This window comes from Macrotis lagotis, chromosome X (genome assembly GCF_037893015.1).
Source record: "Macrotis lagotis isolate mMagLag1 chromosome X, bilby.v1.9.chrom.fasta, whole genome shotgun sequence".
NCBI classification, from domain to species: Eukaryota; Metazoa; Chordata; class Mammalia; order Peramelemorphia; family Peramelidae; genus Macrotis; species Macrotis lagotis.
The window spans coordinates 625,011,297-625,038,823 of NC_133666.1; the positions used below are offsets into that span (position 1 = coordinate 625,011,297).

Sequence of the window (27,527 nt, forward strand, 5' to 3'; positions counted from 1 at the left end):
AAGGCCACGGCTAGGTCATTGTGAAGTGTCCGAGGCCGGACTTGAACTCCAGCGTCCCTGCTCTACCCACTGCGCCGCCTGGCCGCCCCTGAAAGGGACAGATTCAGTGGTCTTTATGCGAAAGCTAATCCCCCTCCCGCTTCCCCCCAAGGAGACTAGGGAGATTTGGGGGGAAAGCTAGATCTCCGCACTAGTTAAGGGATAAGATGAGAAGGGATAGATGGAGGGAAGGAATTCAGCTGGTACAGAAACTAAGCCTGAGGAAAGGAGCCCTTCGGCCGTGCCTCAGACCCTGGGACAAGCAGTTCATGGATCTCATTTGATCCTCCTAGCAATCCTGGGAGGAGAGTGCCGCTATCCCTGTTTCACAGTTGAGGAGACTGAGGCAAACAGGCCAAATGACTTGCCTAGGGTCACCCAGCCAGCTCACAATTTGATCTTTCTGACTCTAGTCCCGGATTTCTATTCACTGGACCACCTAGTCGCCTCTCTAAAACCACAGACTGAAGTGGATATGGTGAAAACAGTATTAGTCGTAGCATAAAATAGATCTGCAGTTTGGATTCTGGGTCTGTCACTAATATAGAGGTCAAGTGATATGCTTAAACCCATTCTTTACTATTTCTATCATCAGTACAGTGAGAGTGTTTTATAGGGTTTTTTTTTTTTTGCAAGGCAATGAGGTTAAGTGGCTTGCGCAAGGCCACACAGCTAGGTCATTATTAAGTGTCTGAGACTGGATTTGAACCCAGGTACTCCTGACTCCAGGGCAGATGCTCAATCCACTGCGCCACCTAGCTGCCCTGAAGTAAGTCTTTGAGTAGACCTTTGAGAGTTCTTATAGCTCTAAATCCTTTGATTTTTTTTAAGCAAGAAAACCTTACTGTACTGATGATTTGTCCTTTATTTTCAGAGACCATGACCATCAGGGAGGTGATACCACCACAAACTCATGAAATGGGGGGGGGAGGGCAGTACTAAGTCAGTCTCACTTTCTCTAGGTCCAGTCATGAATCAGTATGACTGGAGATGACCCTGGATGTGAGACAATCAGGGTTAAGTGACTTGTCCAAAGTCACACAACTAGTAAATGTCTGAGGTCCCATTCAAACTCAGGTACACCTGACTCCAGAGCTGGTGCTACCCACTACACCACCTAGCTACCCTAAGTGAACACTATTGCAGTCCCTGAATACCTAGGATTGATATAATACTGAATTCTTGTTTTAGCAGGATATTAAGTATCTAGAATTGAGACCTTTGACTCTTTATTTTAGATCCAGAACAACTGCCATCCTTTGATTAAGAAATCTTGTTGAGGGGGCAACTAGGTAGCCCAGTGGATAGAGCACCTGCCCTGGAGTCAGGTGTACCTGAGTTCAAATCCAGCCTCAGACACTAAATAATGACCTAGCTGTGTGACCCTGGGCAAGCCACTTAACCCTATTTGCCTTGTAAAAACCTAAAAAAAAAAAATCTTGTTGAGAAGATCTTACAAGGAAACTTCATTCTCCAACTGCAAACATTTTAAGCTGTGGCAGACTGCCTATTTAGAAGTCCTAAAATGCCAAGAGAAACTGGAAGAGTTTCAGAAATATAGTTTTGAGTTACATAAGAATCAGGAAAGACACATTATCATTTGTAAAGATTTATTATATTTAAAAACATCAGAAACATTTCAGTCATTAGAAGTTACATTTAATATATAATTTAAAAAGTTTAAAAATCTAGACAATATAAAAAGGCACTTTACAATTTCATAGTTTAATAATTTGATTATTAAAAACAGTTTAATGTCAGCCAGGGAGGTAGACAATTCATGAATACAATGGAATAAAAAGATTGGCGCATTAAGAAGAGTAGTCCATATTAACTCTGTCCCTCATGCCTCTTCTTTGATTTTAACTGAAGAAAAACAAGACACACACACAAAAAAAAAACAAATTTGAGTTTGAATTGAAAGGGATGGTTTAGTATCTTGTTAGCAAATGCAACAGTTTAAAGGTTATATCAAATAGAAATCCTAATATATGGACACACACAAAATAGAGCCTAGAGTTCTCTACATCATGGCTGCTCTCAGACACAGCAGGGTAAGGTGTTAGAATACTCAATCTTTACTTAGCATCTGACACTCAGTAAAGGAAGCCCACCCAGAAGGGAGTGATTTCCCTCCTACTATGGTCTGAACTGAGATTCATTGATCAATAAAGGGAGGAAATGGAGCTACCACACATTCCCCCTAAAATGTAACAGTGCATAACCCATTTCCCACATCAAAGTCCTCTAGCCATACTGACACTTACCTGAGTCAATCTCTTTTAGTCTGGCCAATACACAAAGCTTGATCTCCAGGCCTATGGCTTTGGCAAGGGGTGGAGGTACTGCATTACCCACCTGCATGGGAGAGAGGAAGGAATAAAATTTGGTTTTTGTACATAGGGTCCTGTGCCTAAAGAGATCCCTGTGAACACCTTGCTTTTTAGCTTGCTATCAGCAGATAGCATCAATCTGATCAAGATTAAAGGACTTGAATCAGAATACCATTCTATCCCAAGGAAGAATTCTCATTCCATTCCCTAGTATGCTTTTGAGTGGGTCTCTTAGAGACTACCTAAAGCCTTCTGGAGAAAAGCCAAATGCAATTTATATGAGACTCACTTGGCAAGAAGACACTTCATTTTGTTCAAGTCAATGCACTAAGCAAAGCTTGAGAGTTCCCAACAAAGAATTGTATAGTAGCCTCAGAAATGCATTCCCCCTCCAATTAAGATAGTCATAGGAAGAGTAAGACTGACCTGTATATGCTTATCTAAAGTGGTGCCACACAATCTGTAAGTATCTCTGAATCCTTGGGATCGGGCACATTCCCGTACACTCACTACTCGGTGCTGTTCAGGGTGAAGTACTCGACCCTGTGGACACAAAAACCCATGCCATCAACCCCCAAGTTTTCCTTTCATTAGAAAGCATGAAATTGCAGTAGTCTTAAAGAACAATGGAGAAAATTAATGCTGACGATTCTCCTTTCTGTAGTATGATGGCAAAAAAAAAAAAAAAGCAGGATCAGTGCTTAACTGCAACAAAACTTTTGGAGAAAATCTCCTGGGATGGGCATCTCCATTGGGACACAGATTATTGTCTTCTTATCATTCCTGCTGAAAGTAAAAAGGATGGAATTTGGGCCATTTTTAGTGTGGGAGCCCTTTTTTCTAAAGGACAAAGAAAGTCTGACTTTCCTCTTAAGTCCAGAGAGTTGCCCAAGATGCAGGATTATAGCTAATAAGCTTCAGGAGATGGAAAAATCTGAACCTGGGTCTTCAAATCACCATTCTGTTTATATTTAAAGCAAAGCTGAGGCCAGCTTAGACCATCCTCTAAAGCTACAGGTCCATGTACAAGTGAGGGATAAGCCTTAGTTTATAGCTCAAGGGTTGGTAGTAGCTATCAACTTTTTTTTTTGTTTCCATGAAAGTGGAGAAAAGGGTAAATTTAATTTTCTTCCCCCTGACACATCCTTACCTGCTTGCCCAAAGGTTCAGGATTAGTAACCGTAGTGCTGAAGAAGCCATCCCATTCCAACCTTCCATAGAGTCCTGCCCAGTGATTGTGCCTGTTCCCAGTATGGGGCAGGCACCATGGAATCAAGGTGTTGAACTGTCTGTCGGCAGGATCACACGGTTTACCTGAATGGAAGAGCCAGGTTGAAATGGGCAAATGATAAACTATTTGGTATCCAACTGAATAAGAGAATAAAGGTCTGGCCTCATACACAATCTCCATATCTTTGCAGAGGCTATCCCCATTCTTGGAATACACCGTCTCCTTCCTCCATTACTCCTCTTAAACCTTCAGTGGGAGGTAGCACCTATCTTGATGCTTCAGTTGCTGGAATCCCCTTCCAGGAAAACCACTGTGCTGTTGGTAACTATTTTGTAATAACTCTGTTTGCCCTAGTAGAATGCAAGTTTCAAGGGCAGGAACAGTTTCCTTTTTGGTTTTGTATTCTCACTAACTGACATAGAATGGAATTTAAATAAAGGAAGATCAAAAAAATGCTAGTTGAATTTACTTAATGAAGTAGGAAAATATGAAGATAGAAAGATACTCATTTGCAAGGAAATATTTTATTCCCTTCCCTCAATGATCTCAGAGCAGCTCTACAAAATGAAGATAGTTTACAATCTATGGAAAAATTGGGGGTAGGGGCAATTCATTCCTGTTGAGATAGCATCAGAGAGAAGACACAACCTAAATAGACAGACACCCCTACCTTTCGCACAGGCACAGACCCCTCTGAGGGCTCCAGTACTGCTACGTCCATTCTTCTTGTCATGATGGCTATAGCGGAGCTTCTTGGTCACTGTGCCATCAGATATGTGTACCTGGATGTTTGGGAGGTCTCGCCAGTCTGACCCTGGGGCCAGGGGAATCAGTTTTATTCGAGCCATCACCAAAGCATTCATGTCCTGCAACCAAAGTCAAAGTTGCTCCTTTGATGCTTCCCTCCCAAACCCTTCCCAGCCAGGCCTGAACTGAACTACTTCTGGTTCATACTGCCACAATTCTGAAAAGTGTTTTAAAACTTTAGATTTTCCTCCAGATATCACCCAATCCAAAGCTTTTTCCACATTTGTGTCATGGATTGCTTTAGCAATTGGCAAAGCTGACGACGCTGACAGACTCCTTTGCTCTGAAGGATGCTTTTGAATATATAGAATAAAAGACATAGGATTAAATATAAATTCTGCTGAAATAAAGACACAAGTTTTCCCCATCCAAGTTGATAGGAAGTTCATTCAAGTTCTAACCATGGACCCAGGATTAAGAATCACTGTTCCAGGGATATTTTTTGTAGGCATGGCTAAAATTAGAAGATTGTTGAAGTCTCCTCCCAGTCTGATTGTAGAATTAAATATCCTTATAAACAAACCTACCAGTATCTCTGAAGTATATCAAGGATGCAGTTGAAGACCAGCCACTAACCTGGATTATGAGACCACAAGAAACATTCTCATGGTAGCCTATTACCTTACAGACGTGGTCCCTGAGAACTCGCTGTTCTGAGCCCCTCATCTGTCTCTGGAACCAACATTTGGGATCCCACTTGTAAGCAATCTCTTCTATTGAAGCACCATTCTTGATCTCTGGAAGGTCTGACATTGTGTCATAGACAGTAATTGTTCTAAATGGAGCAGAATTCAACCTGAAACAAAAAGGCAGCTACTCAGACTTGATTTTACTTTAAATTGTAAGCTCTTTGAGAATAGGACTGCCTTCTACCTCTTTTTATATTCCTAATGCTTGAAATAGAGTAGGCTTTAATAAATGTTTATTGATTTAATGTATGTGCCAAATAATAATAATAAAAATAATAACCCACACTTCTATAATCTCTATTATATGCCAAGGTTTATTTCTAAGTACTTTAAGTATCTCATGTGAACTTCACACAAATATTAGAAGATAACCACTGTTGGCCTTAGTTTCCTCTTCTGTGACTAAGTGACTTATCCACACAAATAAGTGACTGAAGCCAGATTTGAATTCAGGTTTTTCTGACTCTAGGTCTAGTATTCTGTCTCCTGTACCTCCTATCTATCCTGAAATCATTACACATGAAGAATGATGCTTTTATAGACATTCCATCAGACTAGACTTCTTGTCCTCTGACTAATGGTTCAACAAAGAATTTAAGACAAGAGCTGGCAAATGAGACTAGTCTAAACCAATGCTAGAGCAAAGGAAGTCTACTTGTGTAGCATTTCCTCCCCAACCCAAATCCCTTGCTTTTTTTATTGCTTTCTACAACCTCCAGTCTGCCCCATCTCCAACCAGTTGACCCTGAGCAGGCTTTGACTTATAGAACTTGTCATATTTTCTTGTAGTTTCTAAATGCCTTTACCTGGTTATATTGCTAACAAATCGCTTGCTATCCACCACTACACTGAGCTGACTGGTTCGAGTTGTGAATACATGCAAGGGTTCTGGAAACTTGGGGAGTTTCTCGCCTGGGGCTGCAGCAAGGATGATGGCCCTTCTTCTCGTCTGAGCAATGCCATACTGGCCAGCCTGGGCACAGAAGACAAAGAAACATCATTTCTAACCAATTTAGCCAAATAAGATATTAAGCTATTGAGGTTTCCAGTGAATAATAGGATAGAGGAAATTAATGGCAGCCTAGGTCTCTCAAAAGGGATCTGGAATCAAGTTTTGTCCATGACTCAGTTCCTGATGAATTGTAGGTCTGTATAAGTAGAGCAAATTTTTATTTAAGGAAATTCTTTATATTTCACAAACTTTGATTCTACTCCATCATAAAAATAAGTCACCTATACTTCTGGACTCCTGTTGAGTAGGAAAATAAAGATATACATGTCTAGAAAGATGTTCAAGAATAAAAATTAGTTCTTACCAAAAATATCTTACATGAAATTAGGGCACAGATGTAAAAACTGATATTTTTAAGAAGAAAGAACTGCCATTTACATAGAAAACAATACAAAAGGTATATTCATTTATTTGGATTGGCCCCCTCAGCATCTCCTTGAGAATGGATTTCAGAAAGTGGGGCTGTCTCCCAGAAGATCTGATGGGGAAGAGGCTTCTATTAGAATAGCTATGCTATCCTGAGTTCAATTTCCTTCTGAAGAGAGTTTTAACCACCTTCTGGGAATACTTGGTATGTCTTCTGTATCTGTCTATGGGTCCCTCAGATCTTGTACCTTCTGCATTTTCTGGAGGGTGAGAAAGTTTGCCTTCATTATGCATTTTCTCCCTCAAAAGCTTGTGCAGAAGATGACTACTATGTAAACATGTTTAAACAAAAATGCGCATACACAAATTTTACCAGATTGTTCACTGCTGAGGGGAGGAGGGTGGTTGAGAAAAATGTGTGATTTATAAATATGCAAGGGGATGAATGTTGAAAAACTTTCATGCAATTGGAAAAATAAAATTAAAGTTAAATATTAAAAAATAAAATAAAAAAAGAAGTCTTGTGTAGGAGAACATGAGCCATAGAGGAAAAACCCTTTTGGTTCAGTTCCCTGAAGTCAGACCTTAGCCATTCTGAGCATGGTACATTAAATTTTTTGGAAAAAAAAAAAAACGACCATTTAATTTAAAAAATAGATTTCTTTATATATTTAGGGTTTTTTAAATTATCATAGCTAGCCCTTCCAGAGTCATAACAACAAATAGTATCATCTAAAAGCAAATAAGGATAAATTCAGTTATATAGTCTTAAAGGTAACTGCTGAATTTACTTTGCCAAGATTAATAATCATAGCAAATGATCATAATAATAGAGTCATCTACTTATGACTAATAATAATAATAGCTAGCATTTATATAGAACTTTAAGATTTATAATGCAATTTACATGTGTACTCATTAAATGATTTGATTTCATTTGTCTGATTTGATTCATCTCATTAAACTGACTATAAGCTTTCAACAGTATTGAACACTGGAAAACAGAATCAAACTTCTCACCACTTTCCCTTTCAGGGAGTTTAATTATCATTCCTTTCCTCTATCCCACAGCCTTCTTTTCAATATTTACCTAAGACAACACAAGACAATCTGATTTAGGTGTCATTAATATACTCATCATAGAAAAAGTTGAGGGGAGAAACAAAGCCAACATGCTAGCTGAATATGGGACCTTTCATCTAAGGCATTAGAGGACATTAAATTTTAAAAATTATCTTCATGTGTTGATAGAAACTGATTATCAAGAGAGGCTACTCATTGAGATGAGGACATTTATACCTATACCAATTTCGTTTTGTCTTAGGAGACAAGCTTGGTTTTAAATCAGTGCCAAAACTTCATTCTAATCCATTGACAGGAAGCAAAAGAAACAAATGTATTAGAAGAACATTCAACTCAGAGGATGACAAATTTAGAGCGTAGAAGGGACAATAATGATGACTAAATGGAGCCTCTTATTTTCCAGATGAGGAAATGGAAACCCTAAGAGACCAAGTGACTGCTCAAAGTTACACAGGTATCAAATAGTAGACTGATGTTTGAACCCATCAGACTTAGTATGTCTTCTATATCTGTCTATGGGTCCCTTGAGTCTTGTGTCTTCTGTTTCTGGAGGGTGATAAAATTTGTCTTCATTATACATTTGCTTCCTAAAAAGTGTAGAAAATGACTGCTATGTAAACATGTTTAAACACAAATGTACATGCATAAATTTTAGCAGATTGTTCACAGCTGAGGGGAGGGAGGAGAGTAGGAAGGGAGGGTGGTTGAAAAATGTGTGATTTATACATATACACGGAAATGAATGTTGAAAAACTTATATGTAATTACGTTAAGAATACTGACTTTAGTGTCATATTCCTTGGTTATCTTCCCCCCCTTCCCAATATCTTAGTATAAGCCTACCTGTAATACACCAAATGTGCACTGATATCCCATTCGAACCAGACATCGGAGGGTCAGCTTCAAGACCATGCAACGTTTGAATGACACAAAATTTCTTACATTCTCTAGTAGGAAAAACCTAGGTCTGTAGTAATCACAATAGCTGTGGGAGAAGAGAAATAAGTCCAGTAAGAGTCTTTGTAGAAAACCTAACAGTAACTAAAGATACTGGGAGTTGTAGATTTTATTTTTTCCATCAGCCTTGATGATACTTTTCCTTAGGTAAAGCTAAGAATTTTGTATCTTATGTTTAAAGAGAAAAAGCCAATGAATAATCTGACCAGATAGAGAGAACTTTTGTTTTTTAGCTCAATGACCAATAGACTACTAAAGAGATTTTTTTTTTTGGTTTTAATGAATTTATATTTTAAGCTTTTGAATTGAGAAAAGGAACCCTAAGGAACTGTGACCCTTACCCTAAACCAGAGTTTCTTAATCTTTCTGTGTCATAGAACCATTTGACCTAATGAAGTTTTTTTTTTTTTTAACTTATTTTTTATTCTCATTTTGTACAAATGTTTTTTATATTAATAAAATATTCTTGTTTACAAGTAAACAAAATACCCCTCCCCCCATGAATATAGATAGACTTGCTTGGGCAAAAAAATAAAGGGGAGAAGAAAAAAAAAATTTAAAAAATAATAGTAATAATTGTAGGTATGGCCAGGTGGCGCAATGGACGAAGCACCAGCCCTGGAGCCACGAGCACCCGAGTCTATATCCAGCCTCATAAACCCAACCATCACCCAGCCATGTGACATGTAAGCCACCTGATCCCCACTGCCCTGCAAAAACCAAAGAAGGGGAAAAAAGACCCAAAATAAAATAGTAATAATAGTAGGGGTGGCTGGGTGGCAGACAGAGCATTGGCCCTTGAGCCAGGAGCACCGGGGTCCAAATCCAGCCCCAGACACCCAAAGATAACCCTGCTATGTAGCCCCACTAATGAAGTTTTAAAGATATATATTAAGATACATAAGAAACCAATGATATTGAAAATAGTTAAAGTATTTTTTCAAAGTGAGTTTGTAGATCTCAAGTTAAGAATCCCTGATCTAAACTAAAACCTTCATGAATTAATAATCTATTTCAAGATAAAGTCCTTTCAAACAAAGGAACTTCAAATTTTCTCTACTCCCCACACCTTACATTGGTAAAGAAAGTAAAGAGAGTAGAGGCAGGGGACCTCAAGAAAAAGTTATATATGGAACCAATCCTAAAGAGTCAGGGCAAGCATGCCTAGGGGAAAAAAAAAATCAGTTCTTCCTCCTCCTCCAAAAGGAGTTATATGGAGAGGGAAGTTTTGTTTAGGTCCATAGCCCTTCACACTGCCATTTCTTGGGCTAAAAAATTAAAACTAGGATATTACTGCCTAGTCAATCAGTTATCTCAGTTCTTTAGAGGTGACTATGTGATAGAATGACCCACAAGTTAAAGAACCAAGGCAAGTCCCTTTATAGCAAATTTCCATATGGAAAATGGAAAGGTAGAATCCCTGTGCTCCAACAGGAGGAAGTAGGGACTTCCTTTTCTTGAATGAAGCCATCTTCACTAGCAATGTGAAGATATCCTGTGCTTGCTACCCCACAGTAAGCAAAAGGCAAAGACTACAAAGTAAAGATGAGGGAATAGTTATTCCCCAGTGCCATTCACCTGAGGAAGGAGACAACTAGGGAGTTCTTAAATTTGGAGTAAGTACGTGAATTGAAGCGGTTCATGCCACTAAACCCTTGGCAGGGTGGGCCACCACAGAGCATTTCTACATCTCCTTTCTGAGGCAGCTTCTGACCCAGGGAATTGGTCTTTCCACCAGACATAGCCAATTTCAGGAGAACATTACAGTCTTCTGAGAACACAGTGGTCTCTGGATTATTCAGGCGGAATGCCTGGGCTGCAGGCTCCCACATTTCAATGGCCCACAGTGTTTTACATACTCCTGGAAGGAAAAAAATATATATATATATTTCAGAAAGTGTTTAAGAAGATATGCTATGCATGACACATTTTTTGAAATGTCTTTAGAGTTCAAGAGTTCTTAAAGGAGAGTCTTGCAGGAAAATGAAAAGCTTAAACTAGAGCCTCCAGGGCAAAACCCTGCTACTTTTACCTGCTTGGTGAAGGCCTTCAGACAATCCTCCACAGCCAGAGAACACATCCAGGGTTCGAAGTTTGGATAGATCTGTTAGTACTGTTTCCGGTTCACTTGACTCCATTGCTACAGATTTTTCCTTTTTGCCTGAGGATAAGGAGATACTTATTGTTTATTAGTTCATAATTGCTTAACCCCAAAAATCACACCAATTGCAGAGATTCTACCTTCCCTAGAGAATCCCAGTGCCTGACTACATCAAAAGGAATGCCAAAAAAAAAAAAAAATACAGAACAAGAGAAAAGGAGAGATTTGCTGAAATAAAGCAACCAAACTATTTAGAAGATTTAAGAGTTTACTCCCAAGTGACCTCAAGTTCTATTTGGACTACTAAAAGAATTAGACAAGTCCCCAAAACTACAGATATACAACAAACCTTTGGCTTTTCCTTTGTCCTTATCCCCACGGGCATAGCTTGGAACTTCTTCAAAACTTTTGCCTTTTGCATTATAGGCCTAGGAGGATATAAAGTTTAGTTATGTGGAATGGAAATATGTCAAGAGATTAAAAACCAGACATTTTATAGAAGCCTGAAGACAGGATGATTTGGGAATAATCTTAGATGCTTTATAAGACAGTGAGAAAGACACATACATACACACACAAATGGGAATCAGGAGACATGAATATAAATACTGCTTCTGATGTTTATTGCTTTGAGACTTATCAAATCTTTTCTCCAAGACAGTTTTCCTCATCAACAAGATTAGGCTAGATGAGTTCTGGACTTCTCTGGTTCAAGATCTATTCTCCACCCACAAGAGAAGTCTTATTGTCCAACCTATTCAATAATTCCCTTTTATAGTATAACTGAGAGGTCTCAAAGCACCCTAATGACTAGAGAAAACTATCCCCCCAATATTTTCTAGACAATCTACCACTATCCAGACCATCATCAGAAGTTCTATTTCCTATCAAATCAATCCAAGGAATGAGACAGTTCTGGAAAAGGTAGTGAGAAAGATGTCTGTATAACATTGCCCTAACTACAATAAACATAATGTGCAAGTCATGTCCATATATACATATACATATATACATATATACACACACACATTATATATATATATATATATATATATATATATATATATATATATATATATATATATATATATATATATATGAATGATGTCATGGTCTTCTTTGATTATATATGACAACTACTACCAGTAATAGTTAACTGGTTGGATGGTTCTCTCCATTATCAAAGAAGACCAAAATGACATCACTATGTTTGAGGCAAATTATAGTATGTCTTACTGTGGCAGCTCAGATCAATATAAACTCAGGCACAAATAATTCATGTGAAACCTGGAGTTCTTAATCTAAACTTATGCATGTAACTAATAATAGCTAGCATTATGTTACATTAAGCTTTGCAAAGTTTTATACCTTATCATATTATTCCCATTTTACAAATAAGACAATTGAGAGAGAAGTTGCTAGCTCCCAAGTATATGAGGCCAGATTCCTGATTCCTCATCCACTGTACTATACATGTAGTGGCTATAGATTTGAGCTAACTCTTTAAAATTTTCCCCTGTTGGTCTGCATTCTACTTCCTGGAAATCTAATTTTCTTTTCTAAGTATTAGTCTGTCAAATATTCTCTTTTTCTGGCTCCTGAATCTCTATCTAAACTTACACCAGCTTGTCTCCATCTTTAAGAGAAGGCACCCAGAGATGAAAAGGATGGATGGGTTCTGACCAAAATCAATTATAACTATCCCTTTACCTCTTTTGGCCTGAATAGAGTCTCTCTTCAATATAGCTGAAGTTCAAGCTAGCTGCTTGGATCTCATGTTTTGTCCTTGAAATATCAATCTTATAATCTACCAAAAACCACAGATTTTTCCACAAAAATATTGTTTTATCTATGACTCCCTCTCTTATATACCTGGACTGGAAAAAAAAATAATTCTCATACTTGAACTTATTCCTCATTAAACTAAATCCAATTTAGCTAACTATTATTAACTCTGGAGAAGATAGAAATTTGGATGAAATGGCAGACAAAGTCACTTAGCTAAACCTGCCATCTATGCCTTTATCCAAGTCAACTAAGAAAAAAGATTAAAATCAGGACCAGGGATGTTATTTACTCTGGAATATTCTCCTAGAGAAGCCTTTGAAAGAGTAGATGCAAGTTAGTATGGAAGAAACTTAGATCACACCCTATACCAAGATAAGATCAAAATTTATATAGAATTTGGACATGAAAAACATTATAAGCAAACTAGAAGATCAAGGAGTAGTTTACCTATCAGATCTATGGAAAGGGAAGCAGTTTATAACCAAGGAAGACATAGAGAACAATTAAAAAACAAACTAGATAATTTTGATTACATTAAATTAAAAGATTTTGCATAGACAAAACCACTGTAACCAAGATCAAGAGAAATGTAGTAAACTGGGAAATGATTTTTGCAACTAGTATTTCTGACAAAGGACTCATTTCTAAAATATACAGAGAACTGAGTCAAATTTCCAAAAAAAAAAAAAAAAAAAAAAGCCATTCCCCAATTGACAAATGGTCAATGGATATGCAAAGGCAATTTGCAGCTGAAGAAATCAAAGCAATCTCCATAGTCATGAAAAATTGCTCCAAATCATTTAGAGAAATGCAAATTAAAACATCTGAGATACCACCTCACACCTCTCAGACTGGCCAACATGACCAGAAAGGACAATGATCAGTGTTGGAAGAGATGAGGGAAATCTGGGACATTAATACATTGTTGGTGGAACTGTGAACTCATCTAACCTTTCTGGAGAGCAATTTGGAATTATGCCCAAAGGACAACAAAAATGTGTATACCCTTTGACCCAGCAATACCACTACTGGTTCTATACCCTGAAGAGATTATGGAAAAAAAAAAAAAGAGTAAAAACATCACTTGTCTGTGTGGCCTTGGGAAAGCCACTTAACCCCTTGCCTTGCAAAAAACCTAAAAAAACCCATCACTTGTACAAAAATATTCATAGCAGCCCTGTTTGTGGTGGCAAAGAATCAGAAATCAAGTGAATGTGCTTCATTTGGGGAATGGTTTAACAAACTGTGGTATATGTATGTCATGGAACACTATTGTTCTATTAGAAACCAGGAGGGATGGGAATTCAGGGAAGCCTGGAAGGATTTGCATGAACTGATGCTGAGAGAGATTAGCAGAACCAGAAAAACACCATACACCCTAACAGCAACATGGGGGTGATGATCAACCCTGATGGACTTGCTCATTCCATCAATTAGTGCAACAATTAGGGACAATTTTGGGCTACCTTCCATGAAGAATACCATCTGTATCCAGAGAAAGAATTATGGAGTTTGAACAAAGAACAAAGACTATTACCTTTAATTTAGGAGGAAAAAACCCATTATCTTATGTGATTTGTTACCTCTTATACTTTATTTTTCTACCTTAAGGATATGATTTCTTGCTCATCACATTCAACTAAGATCAGTGCATACCATGGAAACATGTAAAGACTAACAGAATGCCTTCTGTGGGGGGTAGGGGGAAGAAAGCAAGAATGGGGGAAACATTGTAAAACTCAAAATAAAATCTTTCAAGTAGATACAGATGAAACATCTCCCAGCTTCAGAGATTGCACTCTTATTTATATAAACACTTTCAATGGTTTCATAGAGTTTAGTGTGTTCAATGGAAAAAAAGAATGAATATTTAGTAAGTACCTATTGTATGCCAGGGACCATGCTTAGCACTTTACAAAGATTATCTCATTCCATCCTCACAACCATGAAATGTTAGGTAATATTCTCCTCATTTTATATTTGAGAAAACTGAGGCAAACAAAAGGTTTAAGGGATTTATCTAAGGTTACATAGTTAAGAGCCTCCGGCCAAATATGAACTCTGGTCTTCTAGATTCCAGGCTCAGTATTCTCTCCTCTGGACTACTTCATCACCTGAAACTTTCCATGGGGAAGCTCATCCTAAATCCTACTTCTACCATTCAATTATACCTCCTATCAACTTCTTTTTACCCTCTTTGACCCCAAGGACTTCCTGACTCCAGAGCCTGGAGTCAAGAAGTCCTTGGGGTGAAATCTGGCCTCAGATACTTGATACAAAACCTTGCAAAAAAAAAAAAAAAAAGGTGGGGGAGGGGAGAAGAGGCAGACATAGAAGCAGAGGATTACCTCTTGAAAATAAAAGTGTTCTGGGTCACCAAGAGAATATTTCTTAAGAGGTTCTGTCATCATGTCCCAATATTCAATGGTACAGCGGCCTTGTACATCTTCAAAATCCACAATAGCTTCTTCTTTACTCCAGTATAACAGATTGATATCCTCAGAAAATTTGTTTGTCAAACCTTTATGGGTATTCTCTGGTCTGTAAGAGATGAAGTCTTTACTGTAAGACACTGTTAAAGAAAATAGAGAGCTTTAATAGATTATTTTGTGTATCTCAGCACGAGAGGACAATGCCATAAAACCAACCTTTCCCCAGTCTCTACAAGTCCTACTTTGTCTCCAGGTAGGGATTCATTTCAGGATGCTCCACTGAAGTGGTATATTACAAAGGAAGAACTACCCTTTCTCAGATGTAAGCATAGATCCTTTTCTACAAGATGCCTATAGGTCTGACAGGATGTCAGAACTCCAGGGAATATATATGGAATACATATGGCAAAAAGCAGGATTGTTCGCATGCATGTGTAGTCAGAACAGGGGATAAAGGTAAGTATTGAGAAGCCTTGAAATCTGGAGCACCTAGTTGGGTTATTAAAATAAGTAGCCCTAAGCAGTTAACATAGTATTTTATCCCCCCCCCATTATAAATTGAGAATTTTTGCATTCGTTTTATAAGATTGAGTTCCAGATTTTTCCCTTCCCTCTCTCCCCTCTTCTGAGAATGGTAGTTTCATAGAGTTTAGGTTTTGATGTTTTTTAAAAGCCAGAAAAGAGGGGAAAGGCCAGCAGAAAAGGACTGTCAACTTCAAATTTTGCCTATGGTTGACTCTGAAGACAGACCATGAAAGTTCTGTTGTCCTTAACATTCATTGGCTAATTCCAGAGGACAAATAATAATATGCTACTCACTTGATGTCTCAAAGTGCAAAATAAGACAAACATTCAGATACAATCAATGTGGGGTTTTTTGTATTGATCAACTGTTCATATAGAATAAAGATTGGCTTTCTTCCTGCCCATTCTCCATTGGAGGGTAGTAAGAGGGAGAGAGGAAGGCAAAGATAATCCAAAAAAAAAAAAAAATGAAGTTAGGTCAAAGCAATTTTTTAATGCTCAAAAGGAAACATCAGCAGGACTGTTTTTAACTTACTTGTTGAATTTTCATATATTTTAAAATAAAAGCAAACTGTTCTGATCCAATACAATAGCACCATCCGTTCCCAAGCATACACAGACCTTTTTCACCTACTCAGACAACCAAGTCAATATACTCATTTGGCTTTATAAAAGTAGAGAGAATACTGACAAAGGATAAAAACCTGCTTAGTAAATTTGAACTCCCTGTCCCAACCCCAGAATATAGGGGTTGAAGTAACATTTGACATAGATGCAAATGGCATCCTCAGTATTTTTGCTGTGAATAAAGACAGAGGCCAAGAGAACAAGATCACAAACACCAGTGACAAAGGTTGTTTGAGCAAGGAAAGCAACTTGTTCAGGAAACAGAAATATAAGACTGAGGATGAGAAGCAGAGAGACAAGATGTTTTCCAAGAATTTTCTTGAATCACGTGATTTCAATAAGAAAGCTACCATAGAGGATGAGAAACTGAGGCAAAAAGGGTAATGAAGACAAACAGAAGATCCTCAACAAACATGATGAAATAATCATTGATTACTTCATTGGATGGATAAGAACTAATTTATAGAGAAGGAAGAATTTGAGCATTAGCAGAAAAAAAAATTAGAGAACTATAACCCCATCTTTGCGAAGTTCAGAGAAGCTAGACCTTACATGGGAGGAAAGGTTCCTCAGTGGTGAGGCAACCCCATCTGGAGATGTTTTTGTAGTCTAAAACAATTTAGAAAGTCAGCAGGAAAGGACAGCTAGATTGCACAGTAGATAGAGCACTGACTCTGGAGTCAGGAGGGACCAAGTTCAAATTTGACCTCAGATACTTGATACTTATTAACTGTGTGACCTTGGACAAGTCATTTAACTCCCCATGGCATTGTCTCCCCCCAAAAAACAAGTCAGCAGGGTTAAGAGTAGAACACAATCCAAAGGTCATGTTCTTCATCAAGTCATCAGCAAGTCTTGATGGCACTGAATCAGTAGCAACAGCTTCTGGAGCTCTTAGCCCACAACCAGTAGAAGGATCAGACAACATATTAGAACATATTAGGCTGGCACTGGGACTCTTACATTGCCAAAAAGTAGTTCTGGGACAATTCCAGGGTGGAAAAGAATGCTTGTGGCCACTCAGACCAAAACACAGCCCAGAAGAAGAGTGACCACACCTCTTGAGATCATACCATCTTGGAAGAATTCAAAACTTATACACCCCCCCCCCAGAACTAGCTCTGAAAAAAAAAAAAAAACTAAAAACCTGAAACTTGAAATAGTGGCTCCTTTACCCCAGGAGCAGAGTTCAATTAAGTCAAGAAACAAGCTGGAAAAATGTGTGCAGAGGGAGAGAAATGGACAATGTTGTACTTGATCCATACTATAAACACACAGAAATTCAATTCTTGTCCTGGAGAATAAAGTCTATTTAAAATTGGAGAAATTAAAGTTTGTAGTTGCTGCCCACCTGTAGAATTTGTTAATTCTGAGTTTGATATCTGTTCCATTACTTTCCTTGTCACAGAAGATTTCTTTGATTTGTCCAATGCGATATGGCTCAGGGGCATTCTGGTTACTGCCTTTAATATAATCTGACTGTTTTCGATAGTATTCTGGGTATTGGTCCTCATTCACTGATTCTTTCAACTTCTTGATTATAACTGGAGTCTTGATGCTGTAGAGAATAAGAAAACTTTATGTAGTCTGAAACAGAACTCTCCCTTGTTCTATTGGTATGGTCAAAAGAATTTCTGTCATAAGACTTTTTAAAGTCAATATGTGTTACCAATAAAAAAAAAAGTGTTGAATGAACTTAGTTCATAGGCTATTACCAGGAGGAAAGAAAAACAGATGAGTCTATTTTATTATCCAGACTTTAGAATTAATATTTTCATGGTAGAAATGCCATTCTTCAGTCTCAAGGCATAGTCAAAATAACTGGCTTATCAGTACTTTTACTGCGGGACTCTCAGGGACTGACTCCCATTCAGAGAGTTGGCTTTTATTGTACAAAGTTGATCAGAGGCCATTGGTCAAGTCGACCATGTTCTGAATCTTGGGGGTGGGGAAGGTAACCCTCATAACAAATAGTGCTAACTTCTTAGTTTTTTCTGATTTCAGTGCCACCACTGGAAATTTAATAATCTTAATTTAATAATTTAAAAAAAAATTTTGAAAAGTCTCCTTTCTTGAGGAACCTGTTAAGAGTTCATGTAATCTATTTAATTGACATTACTTGGTTGATCAACAAGTACTTATTAAGTACTATGTTATAGACTTGAAATACAAATGGAAGCAGTAAGGGACTGTCTTCAAGAAGCTTACATTCTGAGTTAGGAAAAAGTGGTAAGAAATGCATATGGAGAAATAAAAAAAAAAAAGTCAAGAATTTCCAGGGATTCAATGAAAAAAAGTGCAAAAAAAGGTGGTTTAGCCCCACCAGATCTAAAATTTTATTACAAAGCATCAGTCATCTGGTATTGGCTAAGGAATAGAGTGGTGGACCAGTGGAATAAACTAGGTGCAATAGCAGGAAGTGATTATAGTAATCTGCTGTTTGATAAACCCAAAGAGTCCAGCTATTGGGATAAAAACTCTTTGATAAAAACTGCTGGGAAAATTGGAAGTTCGTATGGAAGAAACTTGGATTAGACCAACACCTCTCACCCTATACCAAGATAAGATCAAAATGGGTACAGGATTTAGACATAAAAGAATTATATTATAAGCAAACTAAAAGATTAAGGACTAGTTTACCTGTCAGATCTATGGAAAGGTAAGCAGTTTATGACCAAGAGATGGGAAACGTCATTAAAAACAAACTAGATTTTGAATAAAAAAGCTTTTATATAGACAAGAAAATTTTGCATAGACAAAGCCACTGTAACCAAGATCAAAAAAAAATATGGTAAGCTGGGAAACAATCTTTACAACTAGTATTTCTGACAAAGGACTCATTTCTAAAATATACAGAAAACAGAGTTAAATTTTTAAAAAAAGCCATTCCCCAATTGGCAAATGGTCAAAGGATATGCAAAGGTAATTCACAGATGAGGAGATCAAAGCAATCCATAATCATATGAAAAATTGCTCTAAATAATTACTTCTTAGAGAAATGAAAATTAATTGTTCTATTAGAAACCAGGAGGGATGGGAATTCAGGGAAGCCTGAAAGGATTTGCATGAACTGACGCTGAGTGAGATGAGCAGAAGCAAAAGAACACTGTATACCCTAACAGCAAAATGGGGGTGATCAACCTTGCACTTGCTCATTCCATCAGTGCAACAATCAGGGACAATTTGGGGCTCTCTGATGTAGAATACCATCTGTATCCAGAGAAAGAATTGTGGAGTTTGAACAAAGACCAAGAACTATTATAACCTTTAATTTAGAAAAAAAAAAGCCTGATATCTTATTGTCTGATCTTGCTATCTCTTTTACTTTGTATTTCTTCCTTGAGGATGTGATTTCTCTCTCATCATATTCAATTTGAAGCAATGTATTACCATGGAAACAATGTAGAGACTGGCAGATTGCCTTCTACAGGGGGTGGGGGGAGGGAAGTAGGATTGGGGAAAAACTGTAAAACTCAAAATAAAATATTTAATAAAAGCTTATATTCAAGGTGGATGAACCTTTCATCTGACTTAAAAGGAAACTCATTTCTTTCATGTTTCAAAAAAAAAATCTATCCTAACAAGAATTTATTGGATCTCTAGAAGAATCCTTCTTCCAAAGTCCTTCACTCAATACCTCAAATATGGATATAACATGGATAGGATCCTCAGATCAGAAACCATATGATTTGTGCTGTCTGAAGGAATCCCTCTAATGTTGCCTCCAAAAAAATAGCAATAGGCAGAGTTAGAAGTATTAACATGCATTTGAATGCCAATTTGCCAGTTTACTTCTGAGCTTCAATTGTCAAAAAGAAATTATCCATCTTAGATCACCTGGCCTACTCAAAGACACAGTGCAACAAAACAGCATTCATGCTATGAATGGAATGCGATGTAGCAGGCATTAGGCTAAGCACTTCGCAATTATCTCATTTGGTTTTTAACACAATATTCAGAGGAAGATATTCTTACCACCATCATTACAACCACTCTAATCAGAGCCAGTCTTGTCTAGTTCTTCAGGGCATGATAACTGCTGGATTTTTATTTAGCTTTTCATAGTTGTTAAGGCTACTTAATAGGAGCTTCCTAAGATATATATAGATAAGCTTCTATACTGAGTCCTGAAATGATTCTGGGTATAGGACATATACCACAAACCAATATTTTTCCATCATGAGCATCACCAAGTCACCTAATCAGATACATTGCACAAGTGAATACTTACAAAAATCCAAAAGCCTGAGGCAATAAGAAAACTCCATCTCCTCTCCTGTACTGTACATCATTTTTCATTGCCATGTTATAGAATATTTTGCCATTGACTTCTTGTAGAGGCTCTGAGACTCTAGGAGTTTCCTTTTCTATCATTTCAGACATACGGACACAGCTTGCACAGAATCTGAAAGAGGAGAAAGATACTTTGTGAAGAGGCTAAGAATTTAAGAAAAAGACTAAGCCTCTTTCTATTTAAAAATAGCTTTTCATATCCCCCAATCCTAGTTAATGTCACTAACAAAAATGCTTTAACTGATAGGCCTCTAACTGCCGACTCAAGTGTAAATAATTCTCAGGGACCTCAATCAATTGTGTAAAAAAAATATGAATTGAATATAAACAGATATGACACATAGAAGCAATTTGTAGTTGGCTGAAGAGAAATGTCTCTCCTTGTAGGGCTTGGATAAGACTGCAAAAGTCAGTCTAATCAGAAATTCCCAAAGAAACCAACCTGGTTGTTGAGCAGTTCCCTGTAAAAGATATTCTTGCTAATAAAAAATGTATCTCAGATCTCCTAGAAAAAAATTTTTAAATAAAAGCTCTTCTAATTATAGCACATCATCAACTAGGTGGGACAGTAGATAAAGCTTTTCAGGAAGACCCGATTACAAATCTAATCTCATACACCTATTAGTTGTGTGACACTGGGCAAGTCAGTTATCCTTGTTTGCCTCAAATTCCCCATCTGAAAACTTAACTGAAGAAGGAACTCCTACACTACCTTGACATTTTGAGATATCGATGCCAAGGAAGCCCCAAATAGGGTCACAAAGAGATAGATCCCATTGAAACAATTGAACAACAAATACCATCTCTCCAAAAACCAAATTTGTCAGGCTAACTTATAATCAATTTGGGAGTTAGTAGAAAAGCATACTGGATGGAAGCTCATGGATAAGACTAGAACCAATGTATATAAATTCTTCAGGGTTAACTCTAGAACCTTGAGTGATGATTATTGTCTATTGTAATTGAAGAAAACCATGACATCAAATGAGTGATGACATGACTTGAACACTAGGTTAAAGTAAGGAGAATATTATGTAAAGACCTCCTTCTCACTGCCTCTTCCAGAGTCATCTTTACCAAGTGATCTGATAAAAAAAAAAGGAAACAGGGTTTCTGGTATTGTTCTGGATCTTAAGGACAAGAGATCTAGGTCTAAGATGAGGAGAAATTTATCAGCAATACAATAGGGTTTCAAGAAAGCACAATGAAAGAAGGGTTCTGAACCAGTGGGTTCTTAGGAAGGGCAAAACTGAGATTGATGGGCATAAGAAAATAGGTAGTATATATAGAAAAGTTGAGGATTTATAAAGGTTTATTTTATAACCTGCAACTTTGCTAAAATTGCTAATTGTTTCCAGTAGGTTTTTAGATGATTTCTTGGGATTCTCTAGGTAGACTATCATGTCATCTGCAAAGAGTGAGAGTTTTGTCTCTTCCTTCCCAATTCTAATTCCTTCAATTTCTTTTTCTTCTCTAATTGCTGATGCTAACATTTCTAATACAATATTGAATAGTAGTGGTGATAATGGGTACCCTTGTTTCCCCCCTGATCTTATTGGGAATGCCTCTAGCCTCTCCCCATTGAATATAATGCTTGTTGATGGTTTCAGATAGATACTGCTAATTATTTTAAGGAACAGATGAGCAGAAGTAGAAATACACTGTACACCCTAACAGCAACATGAGTGATGTTCAACCTTGAAGGACTTGCTCATTCCATCAGTGCTACAATCAGGAACAATTTTGGGCTGTCTGCAAAGGAGAGTGCCATCTGTATCCAGTGTCTGATCTTGTTACCTCTTAGACTTCTTGTCTCTTCTTTTAAGGACATGATTTCTCTCTCATCACACCCAATTTGGATCAAGATACAACATGGAAACAAAGTAAAGACTGACAGAGTGCTCTCTGTGGGGGGGGGGGGGGGGAAGCAAGATGGGGTAAAACTGTAAGACTCAAATAATATCTTTAATAAAAATAAATTTAAAAAAAAAGAAAATAGGTAGTAAATCCAGAGAAGAGAGTTTTGTTTAAGCTACTTACAACTCTGAAAAACAGGAATTGGAAAAGGAAAAAAAAGGAGAGTTAGTTAAACATAGAATATTGAATTTGTTCACCTTCTCCTACACCTTGTTCCAGTCTTTTTTTCCCACAGCTTACCTTAGTCTGTGAAGCTTTTTCATCATTTTTTTAAGGTTTTTGCAAGGCAAATGGGGTTAAGTGGCTTGCCCAAGGCCACACAGCTAGGTAATTATTAAGTGTATGAGACTGGATTTGAGCTCAGGTACTCCTGACTCCAGGGCCGGTGCTTTATCCACTACGCTACCTAGTCGCCCCCTTTTTCATCATTCTAAGGAGAGCTTTGGTATTACAATGATCCTTGTCACTTTGGACTAAGATTTCAGAAAGCAGATGGTTAGTTTGAGTATCTGAAGAAGAGAGATGGGACCTCTGGGGACCTTGCTCAGCAATGCCAGTGAGGGGGGTGGTAACAAGCACCAGTCAGGATATTTTATTTCTACCATAGGGTAGCAACCACTTATTAGGAAAAAAATTAGTCTCCTTTGCTATCCTGGCATGTTTATGACAACTGTTCTCTAAATTTTTTCCATATCTCATATTGTTCCCAGAATCTTATAGTTTTAGAATGACACAAAAGAGCCTTTGACTGAACTAAAAGTGTACTAGACCAATGTGAATATTCATTCTGATATACTCACCTGTATTCATTATCCTTTGAAGGTTCAACCTTTGGAGGAGTCTCAAACCGTGCATAGTCTGGATCATACCACATCTGATAGAAATAGGTCCTGCCATCATCTTCAATCATTTTGAGCTCTACATCTGACCCTCCCTTTGGAGATTAAGGGGGGGGGAAAAAAACCTTTATTTTTTTCTTCCACACATCAAGAGTTCAAATTTTAGAAATGTTCTAGGTGACTCAACAGCCCAAGTTAGATCACAAGATTTGTGCCTACCTCCATGGACCAGTTTTTTGAGGGTGCTTTATAAATAACATTCACTTTGCTATGGATGTAGGAGAGCTGCATATCTTCACATGCATCTATCAAGAAGAGCTCCAGAGGGTCTGCTGCTGCCCCAAGGACAGTATCTGTCCCAGTACAAAACCAGTGAGCATGGAACATCTGTCCACTGCTGTCCTCCCACATTGAAGTGATTCTAGAAGCAGAAAAAGAAAATCAGATCTTTAAATTTGCATATCATGCTAAAGCAAAGGCTCCTCCTTTTCTGCCTGACATAATACTTGAATGTAAGTGATAATTATGAGAAATAAATATATATATAGGCACAGAAGACAATTATCCCTGATTGCTGATGTGACTTCCAAAGGTGCCCCCAAATCAGCTGAAAGCAAAAATAGCAGGCTATCAAAATCTAACCATCACCACCAATGCCCAAATACTGTATTTAGATAGCAATCACAGAATCCAGAAAGAAGTGATGGTAAAGAAGTCTTATTCAGACCAAATAAAAAAATACATCTACCAAGGCATTAAAGGTTTATAAATAACATTATATATAATTCATACACATAGAAATATATATTCACTTTAGAAATTTAAAAAAATTAAATACAGTCCTGAGTTTTACCTCACATCCTGCAAACTGGCAAAGATGAAGAGTTGTGGAATGATAGGTACCCTAATATGTTTTTGGTGAAGCTGTGAAATGGTATAAGCATTGTGGAAAACATTTTGGAATTAATCAACTAAAATGATTAAAATGTCCATTCCCTTTGAACTAGAGATTCCATTATTTGGCACAAAAGTCATTGATAAGAAGAAAGTTCCCATTTATACCAAAATATTTGTAGTAGCTGTTCTTGTGATACAAAATAATTGAAAACAGAATAGAAACTCTTCAATTATAGAACGGCTAAAAAAAATTTGTAGTACATGAATGTAATGCTATACTGCTGTGCTGTGAGAGGACTATGATGAACATAGAGAAGCATGGAAAGATCTATATGATCTGATAGAGAAAAATGAAGTAAGCTGAGCCAAGAAGACATATTTGATGACTAAAACAATGTAAATGGAAAAAATATCAAAAAAATCCAAAGCTAATGTAAAAAAAATTATAAAGACTAAGCATGACTTGAGTGAAGAGATGAGAGAACATCTTCAATCCATCTCTTCATAGAAGTAGGAGGTTTTATACATTGTACAAGTTTTTAGAGTTTTTCTATACAGTTGTGTTGATTTTTTCCCTTCTTTTTTGGTCCTTAAAAATACTATTTGCCATCTTGAGATAGCCCTAAGAAGAAATCTAGGGATAACTGATGATAAAAAAGGTCTTCAATAAAAACTTGTTTTTAAAAGATAAAATGTGACTTAAACACTTGCATTGTTCATGTTGGATTGTGCCAATAACACACTACAAATGATTATACTATCTAGGTTCACAGATTTAGTCATATGCTAAATTAACAAGGGAACATTCTTCAGTAAGTCAAAAACCATCCCCATAATCTCAAGAAAAATAATGGAGGGGCACCTAGGTAGTGCAAAGGATACAGCAATGGCCTTAGGGTCAGGAAGACCTGATATCAAATCTATCCTCAAAAATTTAATACTTATTTAGCTGTGTGACCTTGCCCAAGTCACTAAACCTCATTTCCTTATAAAAACCAAAAAGAAAAAGAAACAATAATGGGGGCTGGGGAGTTGTAAAATACTTTCAGATTTTCAGTTACTTAATAAAGCAGTAAACTATTTGGCACCCATTTTAAAAACTCAGCAAAGAACCTAAACAAGAAGAATGAATCCAACTAAACCTATTCTTCAACAGAATCAGAAATATTTCTTGGAGGAACTCTTTAGTTGGCAAGAAGTATTATTAAAACTTGAAAACAATTTAGCAAGACATGTTGTACCCTGAAATAGTTAAAATAGCATAGGATACTTTCCTTACAATGGCTTAGGGAGGTTCTAAGACAAGCAAGATAAATTTGACTATATGAATTTAGAAAAACTTATGAATCAAAGTCAAAGCAACATTTTTTCGTCAAGTGTTTAATATCCAAAATATGTAGTGATCCAGCAAACATAGAACCCAACAATCATTCCCCAGTGAATAAGTGATCAAAGAATATAATTTTCTTAATGTCAACTCAAATGCTTCCCTGCCCCTAAGAAATGTCCAAACACATTGAAAAGAGGAGTACATAGAAAGAGGAGAGGGAAAAAAGGTAGCTAGAGAGGAAGCATAAAATACAAACCTAGCTAGCCATAATGGTTTAGAGGGGTCATCGGGACTGATGGATACACAATCTCCTACTTCTAGTTTTTCAGAGTTGACGTACACCTTCCTATAGTAGGTTTTCTCTCCCTCCTGTAAAACATCACAAGATATCCATTTCATGTTAATTCAGTAAAAAGCTTCAAGAACTCTGTTCCTGATACCACAAGTTACATGGTCTTCTTTCCATGTCTTTTATGCAAGTTGTAAATATATAGCTGTCCTTTCCACTTTAAAAGTCTCATATCAATTTCTAGGTGCCAAAAAACAACATGGGCCAAGTTCTGAAATAAATTAGGTTGTTATCTAAGAAAACACAAGTATTTTTCTTCTTCAACTGTATATATGATATGGAAGAAGGCCTCAGAACACATACCTCCTCCCACCTCCCCCACCCCAGCAAATGAAAACAAAGGGCTTAATTTTTGAAGTAACCTTCATTAAACAAATAGTTGAGTGTCCAAATGAAGACTGGCACTAATACACTCAACTCCAATACAACTGATCCAAAGTTAAAGAAATTTCATTTTTTTTCTTTTTTTGTTTTAAGAAATTTCATTTTTAAGAAGTTGGACAAGGGTCTTGTTTTGCTTTGTTTTCCATGTTTTGAAACCTAATTTTGGCAACTCAGAAAACCATTATTAAAACCATTTAGCCATCAATTTCTATTTCTGTGACTATTTATTTTCTCTGAAATTAAGAAGCTTGACAAAAAAAGGTATCCAAAACAAATTGATCTCTTGCTATATACTCCATCCCCATCATTTGTACATGTCAATTTAAGGTTTATAAAATAATTTCCTTATAACAATCCTGTGAAATAGTGCATTTTTGTTGGTAGGTATATTGAGAAATTTGGAGTATTGATGATGCTAGTTCTATTTTAGTGTCAGGAGTAGTAGACTTTGAAGATATTTATTCAGCAGTTATGAAATCTTAGGGTTGAAGGATTGAGTTAAGTTTGGAGGGATATCTTTTTTACCTAGTAGCAACAATTATGTATTTATTAGAATGGTAGCATGATTTTTTTCCTTTAATGAAACAAAATAATTTCCTGAGTATTACCTTAAATGGAGATCCGATCCAGGAGATCTTAGTCTTGTTCCATTTCTTTTTCTTCTGTTGGAGCATTTTCTTGGGTGGGATTGCTTTAGAAACATCTTCATCAACTTCTTCATCCTCTTCTGCCTCTTTCACAGCTAGATTTGGGCACCTAGAAGATCACCAATACATTTGGTTTTGAGGTGTCTCTGGAATTTTGATCACTCATTAATAATCAACTATTTTTTTTCTTTTAGATCTTTATGTAAATAGCATGACCAAAGAGCTGGAGATTTGATCTCAAAGTTGAAAGCACCTGCATTAAGTCTTCTCTCTCATACTAATTTAATATTTATTTATTTATTCTCATTTTGTACAATGTTTTTTTATATAATAAAATATTCTTGTTTAAGAGTAAACAAAGTACCCCCTCCCCCCAAAAAATATAAATTCACTTGAGCAATAAAGTAAAGGAGAGAGAAAAAAATTAAAATTAAAATAAAAAAATAATAGTAATAATTGTAGGTATGGCCAGGTGGCACAGTGGATGGAGCACCAGCCCTGGAGCCAGGAGCACCCAAGCCCATATCTGGCCTGGTACACCCAACAACTGTGTGACATGCAAGCCACCCCAATCCCACTGCCCTGCATAAACCAAAAGAAAAAAAAAAGGACCCAAAATAAAGTAAAATAGTAATAATAGTAGGGGTGGCTGGGTGGCAGACAGAGCAGACAGCCCTTGAGCCAGGAGCACCTGGGTCCAAATCTGGCCTAAGACACCCAGCGATCACCCTGCTATGTGGCCCCAGGTAGGCCACCCAGCCCCATTTGCCCTGCACCCCCCAAAAAATAATAAAAAAATGTGCTTCAATCTGTGTTCCAACACCAACAACTCTGTCATGGGTGGATCACATTCTTTATGATAAGTCCATCACAAAAGTTAC

At 37.1% G+C, this 27,527-nt stretch overlaps 1 protein-coding gene across 1 annotated transcript in view; it reads right to left on the reverse strand.

Moving 5' to 3' along the window:
- The window catches only part of LOC141499458 (DNA (cytosine-5)-methyltransferase 1-like), a 42,696-nt gene that overhangs the window by 243 nt on the left and 14,926 nt on the right, over nt 1-27,527 (reverse strand). The window contains exons 13-29 of the mRNA XM_074202164.1: nt 26,608-26,755; nt 25,523-25,635; nt 23,259-23,460; nt 23,001-23,134; nt 20,222-20,395; nt 17,342-17,548; nt 14,755-14,947; nt 10,968-11,046; nt 10,550-10,678; nt 10,096-10,378; nt 8,404-8,545; nt 5,906-6,072; nt 5,032-5,206; nt 4,274-4,469; nt 3,523-3,686; nt 2,799-2,915; nt 2,307-2,397 (exon numbers count right to left, since the gene is read on the reverse strand). Of these exons, the coding sequence (XP_074058265.1) occupies nt 2,307-2,397; nt 2,799-2,915; nt 3,523-3,686; nt 4,274-4,469; nt 5,032-5,206; nt 5,906-6,072; nt 8,404-8,545; nt 10,096-10,378; nt 10,550-10,678; nt 10,968-11,046; nt 14,755-14,947; nt 17,342-17,548; nt 20,222-20,395; nt 23,001-23,134; nt 23,259-23,460; nt 25,523-25,635; nt 26,608-26,755 (2,714 nt within the window). The remainder of the gene's footprint in view (nt 1-2,306; nt 2,398-2,798; nt 2,916-3,522; nt 3,687-4,273; nt 4,470-5,031; nt 5,207-5,905; nt 6,073-8,403; nt 8,546-10,095; nt 10,379-10,549; nt 10,679-10,967; nt 11,047-14,754; nt 14,948-17,341; nt 17,549-20,221; nt 20,396-23,000; nt 23,135-23,258; nt 23,461-25,522; nt 25,636-26,607; nt 26,756-27,527) is intronic.